Here is a 16,280-nt window from a genome sequence, read left to right on the forward strand (position 1 = left end):
GATAGCCAAGACACACCTGTCAGAATGGATAATAACAACACACGAAACAACAGGTGTTGGTGAGGATGTGGAGAAAGAGAGACCCTCTTGCACTGTTGGTGGGAATACAAACTGGTGCAGCCACTGTGGAAGGCAGTAGGGAGGCTCCTCAAAAAGTTAAAAATATTACTACACTATAATCCAGCAACTGCACTACTAGGTATTTACTCAAAGAATACAAAAACACTAAATCCAAGGGATACACATGCATCCCAATGTTTATAGCAGCATTATCTACAATAGCCCAATTATGGAAACAGTCCAATTGTTCATCGATTGATGAATGGATAAAGATGTGGTATATATACAAAATGGAATATTAACCATCAAAAAGAATGACATCTTGCCATTTGCAATGACATGGATGGAGCTAGAGAGTATTGTGCTAATTGAAATAGTCAAAGACAAATACCATATGATTTCACTCATATGTAGAATTTATTTATTTATTTATTTTTAAAAGATTTATTTATTTATTTGACAGAGAGAGACATAGCGAGAGAGGGAACACAAGCAGGGGGAGTGGGAGAGGGAGAAGCAGGCTTCCCGGTGAGCAGGGAGCCCAATCCGGGGCTCGATCCCAGGGTCAGACCTGAGCCGAAGGCAGACGTTTAACGACTGAGCCACCCAGGCGCCCCGTATGTGGAATTTAAGAAGCAAAACAAACGAGCAAAGGGGGAAAAGAAAAGAAAGAGAGAGAGGCAGTGGTTAAGCGTCTGCCTTCGGCTCAGGTCATGATCCCAAGGTCCTGGGATGGAGCCCTGCGTCAGGCTACTTGCTCTGCAGGAAACCTGCTTTTCTTCCTCCCACTCCCCCTGCTTCTTCCTCTCCCACTCCCCCTGCTTGTGTTCCCTCTCTCACTGTCTCTCTCTGTCAAATAAATAAATAAAATCTTAAAAGAAACAAGAGAGAGGCAAACCAAGAAACAGACTCCGAAGTATAGAGAACAAACTGAGGGTTGCTGGAGGGGAGGTGGGTGGGGGGATGGGTGAAATAGGTGATGGGGATTTAGTAGTGCACTTGTGCTGAGCACGGGTGTTGTATGGAAGTGTTGAATCACTATATTGTACACCTGAAATGAATATTACACTGCATATTAACTGGAATTTAAATAAAAAGTTAAAAGAAAAGATGCCTATTGGAAACCTTTGTAAGTTAATACAGTACTTTAAAATAAAACTACTCAACTCAATCTATTTTTGTGACTTTTCAAGACCTTTTGAAGACTGTTTTCTCATTTTACCTACAGAGTTTGGATCTGTGGTTTAGAAAAAAGAATCAGGGGCGCCTGGGTGGCTCAGTTGGTTGGGCGACTGCCTTCGGCTCAGGTCGTGATCCCGGAGTCCTGGGATCGAGTCCCGCATCGGGCTCCCTGCTCAGCAGGGAGTCTGCTTCTCCCTCTGACCCTCTTCCCTCTGGTGCTCTCTCTCATTCTCTCTCTCTCTCTCAAATAAATAAATAAAATCTTTAAAAAAATAAATAAAAATAAAAAAAGAATCAGTCTATATTCTGATAGCCAAGAGATAGACAAAATTTCATGTATTTGTATAATTCAATATATTTTTGTAATTTTCACAAGAATTTCATCTTTCTACATTTGTATTATATTTCTGAAGTAACATCTCTCATAAGCTTTTATTTTTATTTTTTAAAGATTTATTTATTTCTTTATTTGAGAGAGAGAGAGAGACAGTGAGCGAGCTGTTTCCCCACAGTGAGGGTAGTGGCAATCAAGTGTTTTGGTTGGTGTAGCCTTTCTGATTTTCAGCTGTTCTATCACTGGGGATTGGGGTGGAGGTGGCTAGGCCTCCCTCCAATTTACTACTTAACAGCATTTCCTTTAATGGAAACAACCGTTTCTGTCCCTGTTTTTAAAAAAATCTATTTCCATTGGCACTACAATTGGTCAAATTCTTCTTAGATATTAGCAAAAGCCCAAGTGAGCCTATTAGGTTTAAATGTTACTGTGAGAATTTTTTTTTCTTTGTGTGTGTTTTCCAAAGCATTTGCATCAGAAGCTAGAAAAGGACAAGATAGCTGTGGTTGGCTAGCTATATCTTAGTGTGAAAACTGTAGGAATGCTTTTGTTGACTTCATAAAGGTCAAGGGGTACTGTAATTCACATTCTAAAATTTTAGAAGGAATTGTGCTAGACATTCATTACCACACACCCCGATTATATAACCTTATTTAAATTTAACACTTGTTTTCTAAAGTGGATTCATTGTAATGGTCATGAGATGATCATGAAGAAACTGGTTTTAGAAAACATAAGGAAGAGTGTAAGTCACTTAATTATAACAGCATCAATTACTTCAGGAGTGAAATTACATACTGATATGTATTTAACATATAATAAGTAAACCTGGCATATCAAAGTTAGGTTTATAAAAGAATATTCATCACCTACCTTAAGGTAAATGTAAGTAGATTTATTTCATTAAAGGATAATGAACTGTCCCAAGTGATTTTATTTAACTGTCCTAAGTGAAATTTGTGATTTTTATTTATCAGTACTTGACTGACAAACCAAATAACTCAAGACAAGATGGATACATATGTATTCATTGTATGTCAGTTAAAATTAACTTTTAAAAGATTGTCAAAGATCTAAAAACTGGTATCTATTACTACTTTTAACCTATCTTCTATGAGAACACATTTTAAAAACCACCGTTAATGACAAAATAAGTCTTATTTGATATCACAGTATATTTCAGCCAGAAGTAGTCCACTCACAAAGTCAATCTGGGAATCTGGGTAAAGATGATAAACTGAATATATACATTTAATTGCATCCTTACCACAAATCTCATTAAAACAACAGTAAAAGTGATGTTTTAAAAAGATATTAAGTCCAGAAGAATATAGAAGAGGAGACAGTGTCGAAATTTTTGGAGGTAGGAAGGAAGTGGATGAGTAGCAACTGACTTAGGGGGCCTGAAAAAACTGAATATTAACCTGACAGTGGGAAAAACTGAGAAGCAATCCAATTTGACACCACAGAGCTCCAGAAAGGCTCAAGAATTGGTGACACAATTCTTGGCCACTAGGGCAAAAGACAGGAAGAATGGCTGTTAAGTCTGCCTAAGGAGCAGGCAGGCCCCCAGATGCCCTCCCAATCTAGTGGTTTGGTGATGTGCCTCCTTCCTCTGAGAAGAACCTTGCGGCTGATTCTCTGGGAAGAGTGAGTCAGAGGAGCTCTGGATTTGTAAATCTCTGGCACAGGTGAGTAGGAATTAAGTTACAGTTTATAAATACTGAGAGCCCCCAACCCTTATTCTCTCACTGGCATGCTAGCAACCAAGAACCTTTCAGAATGGAAGAATCTTCTCTGAAGAGTCTGACTTGCATGAAAGAAAATACCTAAAGTTACAGACATTTTGATAATTTTCCAAGGAAACAGTTGTTATGGTTTGAACTGTGTCTCCCTCAGATATGTTCAAGTCTGTTATTGACTGAATTGTGATCTCCCCAAATCATATATTGAAGCCATAAGCCCCAAGGTGACTGTATTTGGAGGCAGGGCCTTTATGGAGGTAATTAGGATTAAATGAGGTCATAAGGGGGCCCTAATTTGATAGAACTCGTGTCCTTATAAGAAAGAGACACAAGAGCTTTCTTCACACTTGCACATAGAAAAGGCCACGTGAGGACACAGGGAGAAGGTGGCTGTCTACAAGCCAGGAGGAGGCATCACCAAAAACCAATCATGCTGGCACCTTAATCTTGGACTTTCAGCCTCCACAACTGTGAGGAAATCAATTTGTGTTGTTTAAGCTCCTCCGTGTGTGGTATTTTGTGATGGTAGCCTGATCTGACTAATACAAAGTTCTAACCCCCAGGACCTCAGAATGTGACATCATATGGAGTCAGGGACACTGCAGGTGTCATTAGTTAAGATGAGGTCATACTGGGGTATGGTGGGTCCTGAATCTCATGTGCCTGGCTCCTTGTAAGGAGCAGAGAAGTGACTCAGACACAGAGACATGGGGGAGATGACCAGGTGAGTGCAGGGGCAGAGTGTGAAGTGCTGCAGCTGGAAGGTAAGGAGCACCAAGGACTGGCAACCACCAGACGCTGGAAACAGGCAAGAAAGGATTCTCCTCAACAAGTTTCAGAGGGAACATGGCCCTGTCCACATCTCAATTATGTCCTTCTCACCTCCAGAACCATGAGACATAAATTTCTGTTTTTTTGTTTTAAGCCATTCAGTTTGTGGTATGTCCTCTCAGGAGCTCTGGGAACAGATACAGTTGCCTCATCAGATCAGCCTACACTGAAGAGGACATTCAAGCCTCTTCACAGGCACAGGGCCTCCAGCCAGCTTGTGATTATCATACTCCAACATGAGTGGTGGACCAAGGACTATGCAATATTTGAGAAAATCAAACACGAGAGACAGGCTGAAACAAACGGAATTCAATGGAGAGACTATGCAGAAAGAACACATCTAAAATACCATCATTCATAGACTCAGGCAAAAGGGAAGCTATTTTAAACAACGTAAGAATAGGACACTAGAAGAAAAGGAACATTCACTGAATGAAAAGCGCTCTTAGAAATTCAACACACAAGAGCAGGAATTAAAAGATTAACTAGAGGGTTAGAAGATGAAATTGAGAAATCCATCATAAAACAGAGCAAAAAGAAAAAGTGACAGGAAAGAAGAAAAAAGATCAGAAAATTGCCTCTCACACAGCCTTCTTGGGAAGGATATATTTCATTTAAATGAGGAAGTAAAATAAAAAGGAGGAAAACAGGAGATTAAGAAATCTGAGGACCTAAAACAAGAGCCAGTCTGGAATATCTGATGGATGATAACGCACTGAGAAGAAATCTACGCAACTGTGGAGAGTTCGGGTCTAAATGCGCAGTAATAGAGAATACCACATAAGTGAAACATCAAACAAACAAAAAACAAGACAATGAAGAACACCAGGGAAAATAAACTACTGTGCAGGAAAAAAAAATGATAATGGTAGGATACTGTAGAGACCAAATGCAAATAGTGTTTTTATAGCGAAAAATACATGTTAGGTACTGACTTAAATGCTTTATGTTCATTAACTCATAGAACTCTCACAACCACCTGAGGACGTACTACAATAGTTTTCATTCTACAGATAAGAAAACTGAGGCACAGAAAGGTCAAATAGCTTGTATGACAACACAGCTAGTAATAGGGCTGGGATGATAACCCAGCAGCCTGGTTCTAGGTGTTCTTTATCTCTTGAGTCTACTGCTTCTTTCTAACTTGGCCTAAATAATGCAAATATTTAATACTGATCCAACCCAAATTACACTGTAATGACCTTGGGAGGCTATCACGGACAGGGAAATATGCATGTGTATAGTGACAATGGATAGCTACTATTAATAGAAAGAAGTCAACCGATAATGTCCATCTGAAAAATTAAGAAATAGCAATATAAGTCTGTTACTTAGATATGGAAATAAATACTAAATGATTCAGATAAAAGAGCTGAAAGTAGTGGCGTCAAGAGAGAAGTAGGGATGGCGAAGGTGGGAAACTGTTCTTTTTCATAATAAAAGCTTTACAAAACTGATTTTAAAATTATAAATAAGTACAGCTTTGATAAAAATAAAACCTAAATTAAAAGTAGATCAGAATGGTAAATAAACAGATAAGCATGTGGCCTGACAAAACTGATTTTCAAAAAATTCCACCTTAATCAGAGGGTTAATCTTTACACTTCCCAAATGAAAACCCTTGAATCAAATGACTATTTTTAATCCAAAATATGAAAAGACGGGGCACCTCGGTGGCCCAGTTGGTTAAGCCTCTCCCTTCGACTCAGGTCATGATCTCAGGATCCTCACTGCTCAGCTGGGAGTCTGCTTCTCCCTCTCCCTGTTCATGCTGTCTCTCTCTCTCAAATACATAAATAAAATCTTTAAACACAAATATGAAAAGATGTCTGGGGAACACTTCTTGACAATAAAAAAGATGTATACTTCCTTTACTGTATTTTTTCCTCTTTTATATCCACCCTAAAACTAGCAGACAACTTCAGCTTTTACCAATTGAAAAGAACTATTAAGCTAGTATGTGGTGTATTTGTTCATTTTCATATCACCCAAGTATTCAGGAAAAATTAGGTCACTTTCAAAACCAAGTCAATAGGGTTTTAGAGAGCTATTTCTAAGCCTTTAAAAGAGTAATCTCCCAGAGTTTTAACTGTTCTTTGTTCCTGCCCACAGTAAATCTCGGGACCAAATGTCTGATTTTGATTTTTTAAGTGCTGTCAGCCAATCTTTTCATTGCCACATTCTCCAACATTCTTAGAATAAGAACACGGTTTCCTAGAAAAGCTACAGCAATTACACACGACTTGGAAGTAAACACTCTATTTTCAAGTCACGAGATGGTATAAGCCTAAAAAAATTTGCAAAACCATACTAATTCTTCAGTAAGTTTACATTTCAATTACTGCAAGGCTGAAAGACTTTAAGTAGGCCATATCAGCCACACTATACAGGAAATTATATCCTAGGAAAGCTCTGTTTTAAAAATAGGCAAAGGAAGAAAGGAAGGTTGCCAAAATACACAGCACTTTCCATTTGTTTTGATTTGAGCACAGCATCTGTTTTATCAGGTGCAATCTACTATTTGCAGGCTTAAGGGGAATGGTAGTAGTTAGGGTGGAAAGAAGTAAATTAATCTAAAATGTTTGCTTTCTGAAAACAATTTTGAAGTAGATACCAGTGGAATTTAGGTAATAACCAAATTCCACAAAGAAACTGAGCTTTGGGTAAGTCAGACTGGACTGACTACTCCTTAACCCAGCAGAATCAAAGCTGAGAAACTAGACCAATCCACTTAAGAAATGTACACTCTTCAACTCTTCTTCCTTTTCTTATTCTTTTTTTTTTAAGATTTTATTTATTCATTTGAGAGAAAGAGAGCACGAGGCAGAGGGAGAGGCAGACTCCCTGCTCTGGGGAGGGAGCCCAGCATGGGGCTGGATCCCAGGACTTGGGAGATCATGATCTGAGCCAAAGCAGACGCTCAGCCATCTGAGCCACCCAGTCACCCCTTTCCTTATTCTGAATATTCCTTTAGTCATTCATTCAAAAAATTCCGAGTACCTACTCTATATACTATGTACTGTTCTGGGTAGGGCAACATAGTTAACAAAACAACAAAACTCTAAGGAGCTGTTTCCGGTGAGGAGGACAAACACACATACAAACAATATCAGGTAATATAAAAGGCTATTAAAAATATAACAGGGAAATCTGAAGAAGATTAACTTTGCTAAGAAACTACCATATGCAAAACAAAGCGAATGTGGATGGGATCATGATATATGAAAACTTGAGAAGAGAGTTCTAGTAAAACTGTTATGATCAGAGTTAGGTTCAGATTAAGTTTAGGTGAGGCTCAGCAAGAAAATAATATTTGAACATTTTGTCAAAAGTAAATTTAGACTGGAAATACTTAAAGAACTGCCAACGTTTTCAAAACCTTCTAACTTCATCTTTAACCATTTTGATCGTAGTTGATTTAGATGCTTATGAGTCCTGTCCTGGTACTGACTGGTTAAGCGGCCTCAGTGCCCTTCTTAAAAAATATCCTTATTTTTGTGGCCCTGGAAGGTCTACTTTGGACGCACATCTACTGGCAGGTTGTGGAAACCGTTCCTATTTCTTTGTGAAGCTAGAATCCTCACCTACTTTTGTAAAGGTAGCATGGTAGCAGAGAAAGAATAAAACATTATAAACAAGATATCCAGTCTGGTACCATTCCTGCCTTAATGATCCATGTGACCCTGGACGAGTTGATTTACTTCTCTGAGACTGTAATACTGAAATATTTTCCCTGCCTACTTTATTTATTGGTTTAGAGTTGTAGTGAGGACCAGTGAGATATTATGGTACATGAAATAATGTCTCCCTCCCCCAAAGATGTCTATGTCCTAATTCCTAAAACCTAAGAATATGTTAGGTTACATGGTAAAGGAGAAATCAGGTTGCAGATGGAATTCCACTTGCCAACCGGGTGACCCTAAGATGGGGAGAGGATCCTGGTTTACTCAGGTGGACCCAGTGTAATCACAAGCATCCTTGTAAGCAGAATAAGGAGGCAGAAGAAAGAACCAGAGGGATGGAAACATGAGAAGTCTCAGCTCAACGTTTCTGGCTTTGAAGAGGATGAATAGAACCATAAGCCAAGGATGCACGCAGCCTGTAGAAGCTAGAAAAGTTAAGGGAACAGATTTTTCCTTCGAGCCTCCAGAAAGAGTAGAGCCCTTTAGATCCATGTCAGATTTCTGATCTCCAGGACTGCAAGAGAATACCTCTGGGTTGGTTTAAGCCAGTAAGTACGTGGCAATTTGTTACAGTAGCAATTAGAAACAATAATATATAAAAGTATTTTGAAATTGGTAAGAAATCATATAAATGCAAATGTTCTAATGTGATATCTCAGCTTGGTCTCTCTAGCAGCCTTGACGGCAGATAACATGGTCACCAGGTCTTCCGGGCTGTATCATATTTCCTTGTTAAAAGGTAAATGCCCTGCCTTTTCTTTTCTGATGCCTGACCATTTTTGCTTTTAGGTTTTATTTCATTTGTGGAGAGATGATCACCATGTAACTATCAAACCAACTGCCTTTCTACCTCCCTAGTTTCTCTTCAACTACTTATTCTGATGTTCCCAAGAGGATGATAAGTGAACTTTTCAGTCATAATATTATAGCAAAATTATGTACAGATAATTCCTACTCCATTAATGAGTTATTCACTAAAAACTTCAAGGCAATATGTGAAGTATATATCTAAGTACACACATGTATGCATACATATGTATATATAGTGACATATACCAAGTTTTATAGTTTTTCCATCAGTTTCAATGTTACTGGATTCTCTTCCACAGGTTATCTTCAATTTATGAAGCAGAATTAAAATTTCAGGGTTAGACCATTCTTATTAATCCCAAACTTAGAGACAAATACAGTAATAAAAATTTGAGTATTAAGGGATTAAAACACACAAACCCATGTTTTTAAGTCTCTAAAAATTAACACTAACAAAGTTAAACCGATGCACTATAAGAAATAGATAAATACTTTAGAATGGTCAGTCCCTAAATAACACTATCTTTTTTGCTCTTTTACCATTAACTTACACATGACAGGCCTATTTCTTTTTTTCAAATTATTATACCTTCATATTTCTTACTGTTACTCCCTTTTTATTTTAGGGCATGGTATTTGTGTGCCCACTGGTAATATCTTCGTATTACTAGAGCTTCTTATATAAACTTCATTTTCAATTTGTACTTAATTTTTTTCCAATAAAATCACCCAGATTTAGAGGCAAGATAGGAGAATACCACAAATACATACACAAAGACACAGAGGCATACCAGTTATTGCATATCCTGTTTATAATGCTTTATAGGGGAAATAGGTACAAAGTTGAGAAACTTCCCCCTGTATATTTCAACTGTAGTTAATTAGATACAGAAAAAAAGATCTCCTTTAATAACAGTATGACAAATATTCCAAATAAGAAGAAATGTATCAGCTAGTACCGTTGACACTTGAACAACACAGGTTTGAACTGTGCAGGTCCACTTACATGTAAATTCTTCTTTGAAAAATATAGTACAGTCCTATAAATGCATTTTTTCTTTTTTTTTTTTTAAGATTTTATTTATTTATTTGACAGAGAGAGAGAGCAGGAACGCAAGCAGGGGGAGTGGGAGAGGGAGAAGCAGGTTTCCCGCGGAGCAAAGAGCCCGATGTGGGGCTGGATCCCAGGACCCCAGGATCATGACCCGAGACGAAGGCAGACGCTTAACGACTGAGCCACCCAGGTGCCCTAAATGTATTTTTTCTGCCCTATGATTTTTCTTAACATCTTTTCTCTAGCTTACTTTTTTTTTTTAAAGAGCAGGAGAGTGAGAATCCTAAGCAGGCTCCACGACCCAGCGATCATGACCTGAGATGAAATCAAGACTCTGATACCAAACCAACTGAGTCACCCAGGTGTCCCTCTCTAGATTACTTCTAATGGAGTATTTAACATACATGTGTTAATTGACTGTTACCTTATGGGTAAGGCTTCTGGTCAACAGTAGGCAATTAATAGCTAAGTTTTGGGGGAGTTAAAAATTATATGCAGACTTTCCACTGCGGGGAACCCCTGTGTTATTCAAGTTTCAGTTGTAGAGGCTGATTTACGAAGAAAAAAGACCGCAATTGTCAATAGTAATGAGGTATCTGTATATTTAAATCAATTAAAAAGCTATGAAAAAAGGAAAAAGGTTTGGGGTGAGAATTATGTTCTCAGTCTACCTATAAATTCACAGGCTAAAAAACAGACGCCCCCCCCCCCAACTTCTTAAACTGGAACTTAGACAAAATGAGTAAGAGATCCAATTACCCATTTGGAAATCATACACTTACTCAAATGCCAACTGACAGTGAACTTTTTTTTTGAAATTCCACTTTGGAATTGTACTCAAAATTAGCTTATGAAGTTAGTCTTTTTATTTACATAACATTTTTAATCAAAAACATTATCCCAGCTATTTCTAAAATAATGATTTTCTAGTCTTATATATCACAGATACATTAAGCTAGAATTAATCACTCACAAAACTATACTTACATATTCCTTCACGTTTTTTGTCTTCACAGCTTTGTATGAATAATATGCAGGATAAAGCATTCCAAACACCAACCTAAAAGTAAAAGTATGAGAAAAATAATCAAATACAATAATGCTTTTAACTACTTATAAAAATTATACCTAATACAAAAGTAGAAACTACATGGGAAACATACAATGGTGTATATTTGTATGAATGCAAATTTGTGCACAGACTAAATCCACTCAGAAAGCAAAGTAAAAATACTTTTTTTTTTTTAAAGATTTTATTTATTTATTTGAGAGAGAGAGAGAATGAGAGATAGAAAGCACGAGAGGGAAGAGGGTCAGAGGGAGAAGCAGACTCCCCGCTGAGCAGGAAGCCCGATGTGGGACTCGATCCCAGGACTCCAGGATCATGACCTGAGCCGAAGGCAGTCGCTTAACCAACTGAGCCACCCAGGCGCCCAAAATACTTTTTTTTTTAACAAAGAGGATTTTAAAATTCTAGGTACAGTATCATGGGAAAAAATTTATATTTTAAAAATCATCATTTAAAAAAACTTTCTCATTGTACACCTGAAACTAATAACACCATTAATTATACTTGAATTTAAAAATAAAGCCTTTGTCATCACAAAAAATGGTCTATGGTTCCTTGAACATTTGGAAAATGTAGAAAATCACCAAAAATAAAAATTGTCCCAACCGTACCAGACAGAACTGCAGGCAACATTTTATTGTATGCAAATCCTACTTTTTGTCCACATGTAATATTCCCAAAACCTAAATATAACACGTGTGTACACACACATAACTTGTAATACAAAAGTGGTCCTTTACTCTATTTTGAGAAGTACTGGCTACTGATTATAATAATGGTGCTGTCAATACTTGATATATTACAACATGCACTGAAATAGCTCTCTTTAAACATTTATAAAATGCCTAAATCATTAACAAGATTTAATTTAATGCCATCTGTTAAGATTTTTTTGCCAAATCACAGATCCAACAGGTATGTACAATCACATATACCATGAAAGGACAGACCCAGAACTGGAACAACACCTATACATGGCTTACAGTTGGCATTTTCAGGTAATACATCACGGAGTTTTTTGCCCTCAAATATTCTACAGTATGTATTTTTAATACCTTCATTACATTCCACATTGAGATTCCCTTAGTTTATTTAAATAATCCCATATAATAGGTTTTTTGTTGACTTCCAGGTTTTTTCGATTGCACAGAACATAAAAACAGTTCTCTGTCCATTGATACTCACTTCCTGGTTAGGATGTTGCTGCTTCAAAGAATACATACATTTTTACCTATCATCAAAATGCTCTCCAGAGAAGCAGTTCCACTTTACATTCCTATACATGGCTGATCGCTGGCATCATTATTTAAAAAACAAAGTTTGCCAGCTAAATAGGGGAAAAATAATCTCACTGATGTTTTAATATACATTCCTGAATACCAGTAAACATGATTTTCTTTTCAAGTGTTTACTGGCTTTTTGATGCATATGGTGTATGATATCCTGTTGTCTACTTTTCTGATCTATTTAAAAAAATCTTTTGGAATAGTTTTAATTTTACAGAAATGTTGGGAATACACTATAGTTACCATAAACCCTATATGTGTCCCCTCTTATCTACATATTGCATTAGTATGGTACATTTGTCACAATTCACAAACCAATATTGATATATTATTAACTGAAGTCCATATTCTATTCAGATTGCTTTAGTTTTTACCTACCATCCTTTTTCTGACCCAAGATCCCATCTGGGATAGCACATTGTATTTACCTATCCTGCCTCCTTAGGTCCTCCTGGTTTAAAAAAAAAAAAAAAAATTCTCAGACTTTCCTTGGGAAATGACTTTGACAAGTTTTGAGTATTGGTGAATACCGGAGGAGATTCCTTTACTGGAATTTGTCTGGTGTTTTTCTCGTGATTAAACTGAGGTATGAATTTTTGAAGAGGTAAAGTACCATTTTATCCTATTATATCAAGGACACACTATCAACATGATTTATCACTGTTGATGTTAACCCTGACCAGCAGGCTGAGGTAGTGGTCAGACTTCACTGTGAGGTGACTCCCTACCCCAGCCCTGTCCACACTGTATTCTTGGGAAGGAAGCTGCTATGCACAGGCCATACTTGAACCAGGGAATTATGTTCCACCTTCTTGAGTGGAGTATCAGTGCAAATTATCTGAAATTTTTCTGCACGGGAGATTTATCTATTCTCCACTTATTTATTCAATGATTTATTTATATCAATAAGGACTCCTATGTTTATTTTACACTTTGGGTTTTAATACAGTAGTACTTCATTTTGCTGCTCAAGGCTTTGAACACTGAGATCTTTCAGTTTGCTCCCATGTCCCTCTGACAGACCTTATAATTGTGTGTGTTTTTTTTTTTTAAACAATACTTTCTGGCATTATATAATGCTCCAGACTCATCCAATGTATATCCTGCCTCGTTCCTAGAATCAGTCATTTCTCCAAGGAGTCTTGGTTCCTTTCACTGGAGGGTGGTATTTAAGACCAAGTTCTGGGTACTACACATGCTGGTACTGGAGTGTTGTAGATTCTAGGTCCTTCTTTGTCTATTTTGCATATTAAGCAATTTTTGTCTAGGTTCTTGTTATCTTTTGATATTGTTTATAAGTTGTTTTGATGTTGTTTGATACTGTTTTGGTATTATTTACATATTGCTAAAAATACATGTTGAACTATGTTTGTTGGGCTGTCATTAAATAAATACCACAGAGGGGTGGCTGGGTGGCTAGGGTCTGTGATTGAGCCTCGAATCAGGTTCCCTGCTCAGCAGAAAGCCTGCTTCTCCCTCTCTTCCTCTGCTGCTCCCGTTTGTGTATTCTCTCTGTCAAGTAAATAAATAAAATATCTTTTAAAGTTTTTTTTAATAAAGATTTTATTTATTTATTTGACAGAGAGAGAGTACAAGCAGGGGGAATGGCAGGGAGAGGGAGAAGCAGGCTCCTGCTGAGCAGAGAGCCCGACGTGAGGCTTGATCCCAGAACCCTGGGATCATGACCTGAGGGGAGGCAGATGCTCAACCGACAAAACCAGGGGCCCCTATAAATAAAATCTGGAAAAAAAAAAAATACCACAGATTGGATGGCTTAAGCAGTAGATATTTTCTCATAGTTCTGGAAGCTAGAAGGCCAAGAGCAAGGTGTTGGTGGGTTTGGTTTCTTTTGAGGCCTTTCTCCTTGGACTGCAATGGTCACCTTCTCACTGCGTCCTCACATGGTCATCTCTTGGTCTGTTGTAACCTCCTCTTAGAACACCAGTCACATTGGATTAAGACACCTCAAAGACCTCATTTTAACTTAATCGCTTTCTTTAATCTTTTAACTCCAAATACAGTTACATTCTGAGGGACTGGGGGTTAGGACTTCATATGAATTTGGGGGACACAATTCAGCCCATAACACCTATATTTATGAAGTTTTATATTAAATAGGTGTTTGTATTTAATATTAAATAAGCTTTTTCTTACACTGAGAATGGATATCTACATTTCTATATTCTTTGTTCATTTATAGTTTATTTTTTGGTAGGGGAGGGATAGTAAATACCTGTTGACTTTGTTATTCCTCACAAAAATGAACCCTGAGTTTGGGGCTGTTGTCACCAGCTCAAAGGAATACCAAGTCTTCTGCCGGGGATTTATCTTCACCACTGGAAGCCACATTATTAACAATCTCTGCCTTAGTTAACAACACTACCCTGTGAAGGCTACTTTAGAAGAAGCCAATCCACAGACTCTGGATACAGGATTTTTAGCCTAGCCACAGAACCCAGGGCTTTAGGATTTAACACATGGCAACCCCTAAAAGGCACAGGGGTCATCCAGCCTAGTGAGTTCTGAGAAAGCAACAACCAAAACACAATTTCCAGGTCTGCAGTGTTCATCCCCACTGCTGACACAAGGTACAAATCCCACAGATAGCCATAATAGTTCTAGTTTACATATTTGAGTTAATTTCAGTCCACTTAGTATTTCCCTTTAGAATTTGGATACAATCGATTATCTTCCATAGTCCCATGTCCTCTTGTACCACTGGATTTAAATTCAACATGAGACTCTTCATTTTTGTCACTGTATGATCTTTTGACTCCCCCTTCCTCTGCTATACTATCTACCCAATCTCTAACCCAGTCCTGTTGGTTTTTCCTTGGTGAGAGTTCAAGAATCTATCTTCCTATTTTATTTTCAAACCCACGGCCAGTGATACATTTAGGCTCATGCCATCTCCTCTGACTTAACGGTGTCATTTCCTAACACAAGCCTCTGGCTCCAAAGTCAGATCAATCTTCCTAATATACCTGCTGCGCTGCCTTGCTTAAAGACTTCAGTAGCTGGCCTCCTTACCACCTTGTTGACCAGCCCCTGTGGTGGCTCATCAGAACATAATTTGAAAACTTCTTCCTTATATAAGCCATCTGTTCCAACATGGTTTCCTCAATATGCCTTTTTTTTCCTTCAAGATCTACCACTTCTCCATAGACTTCTAATTGTTTTGAATTTTAGAATTTGTCGGATTAATCATTTTGCCTTTAGTATATTCTAGATTATATTTTTTTAATGTAACTGATTTCCAAAACATAATTTTCTCACATATAGTAAGGATTTGGTACTAGTTGATACTATGCTTGTAGGGGCGGTGCTTTGCTTTGTTTTTTAACCTCTGTATAGAATAGAATCAGTCAAATGAATAAACACAATATCCCTTAACACCTAACTCTTTTAAGAGTAGAAAACAGTAATGCATTTCATTTGGAACATGGGAAAGATTAAATGTCTTAATAAACAGTAAGACAATTTTTAAGGACCAACACTATTATAATTTATTACTGCTCTAATGTGAATATTACTGAGTAATTTATTACTAACATCTGCAATATTTTCTAGGTTTTTTTTTTTTTCTGGTTTATTTTCTTTAATATTGAGTCTTACTCTGGATGTTTGCAACCTGGGAGGTCGGGCATAAAGCCAAAGCATGAGCACAGTGTATAAAATCAAGTAGTTTATTTTAAAAGGCCACCTACAAGATAAACTCATGGTTTGTAAAGAAAGTGTTTGCTACAAATAAAATTCACCTATAAATTTGAATACTGTTTCAGTTACAGAGGCAGGAAGAAATAGATACTCATTTCCTCTTAATCTTTTTTCTGCCTAAAGAGTGAAAACTTTGCCAAAATACTCACAATACCGTTCCCTCCCACTAAGGTCAAGTTTTCTATATGTACACTGGCTATACTGAGAAATTTATACTACTTTAAAAAGAAATTTAAAAAAAATAAATAAAAAGAAATTTTATGCAAACGTATAGTAGAGATGGCCCTTGTATCATATTTTATATATGAGAAATACTTGAAATGGCTATTTTCTGGACAGATGTTCAGACATAAATCTATCCTTCACCAAAACTGTCTTAGAGAAGAGTGTTGTTCAAAGATGAGTCTCAGAAGCACCTAGTATGAGTGCTTTTAGTACTAGAAGTAATAAAGTTCTTAATGCATAAAAATTATCAGTATTTCATTAAAAATTGATGAAAGCTTTTCCTA

General features: G+C 37.2%; 1 protein-coding gene across 2 annotated transcripts in view; it reads right to left on the reverse strand.

Annotated features, from left to right (window-relative positions):
- Nucleotides 1–16,280, reverse strand: part of REEP3 (receptor accessory protein 3) — a 105,059-nt gene that overhangs the window by 41,589 nt on the left and 47,190 nt on the right. For both annotated transcript variants that reach the window (XM_028123981.2, XM_028123982.2), the window contains exon 2: nucleotides 10,687–10,759. In XM_028123981.2, the coding sequence (XP_027979782.1) occupies nucleotides 10,687–10,759 (73 nt within the window). The remainder of the gene's footprint in view (nucleotides 1–10,686; nucleotides 10,760–16,280) is intronic.

The sequence above is a fragment of the Eumetopias jubatus genome, unplaced genomic scaffold, assembly GCF_037043125.1.
Source record: "Eumetopias jubatus isolate StellerSeaLion01/CBP00866 unplaced genomic scaffold, mEumJub1_p1.0 scaffold_17, whole genome shotgun sequence".
NCBI lineage: Eukaryota > Metazoa > Chordata > Mammalia > Carnivora > Otariidae > Eumetopias > Eumetopias jubatus.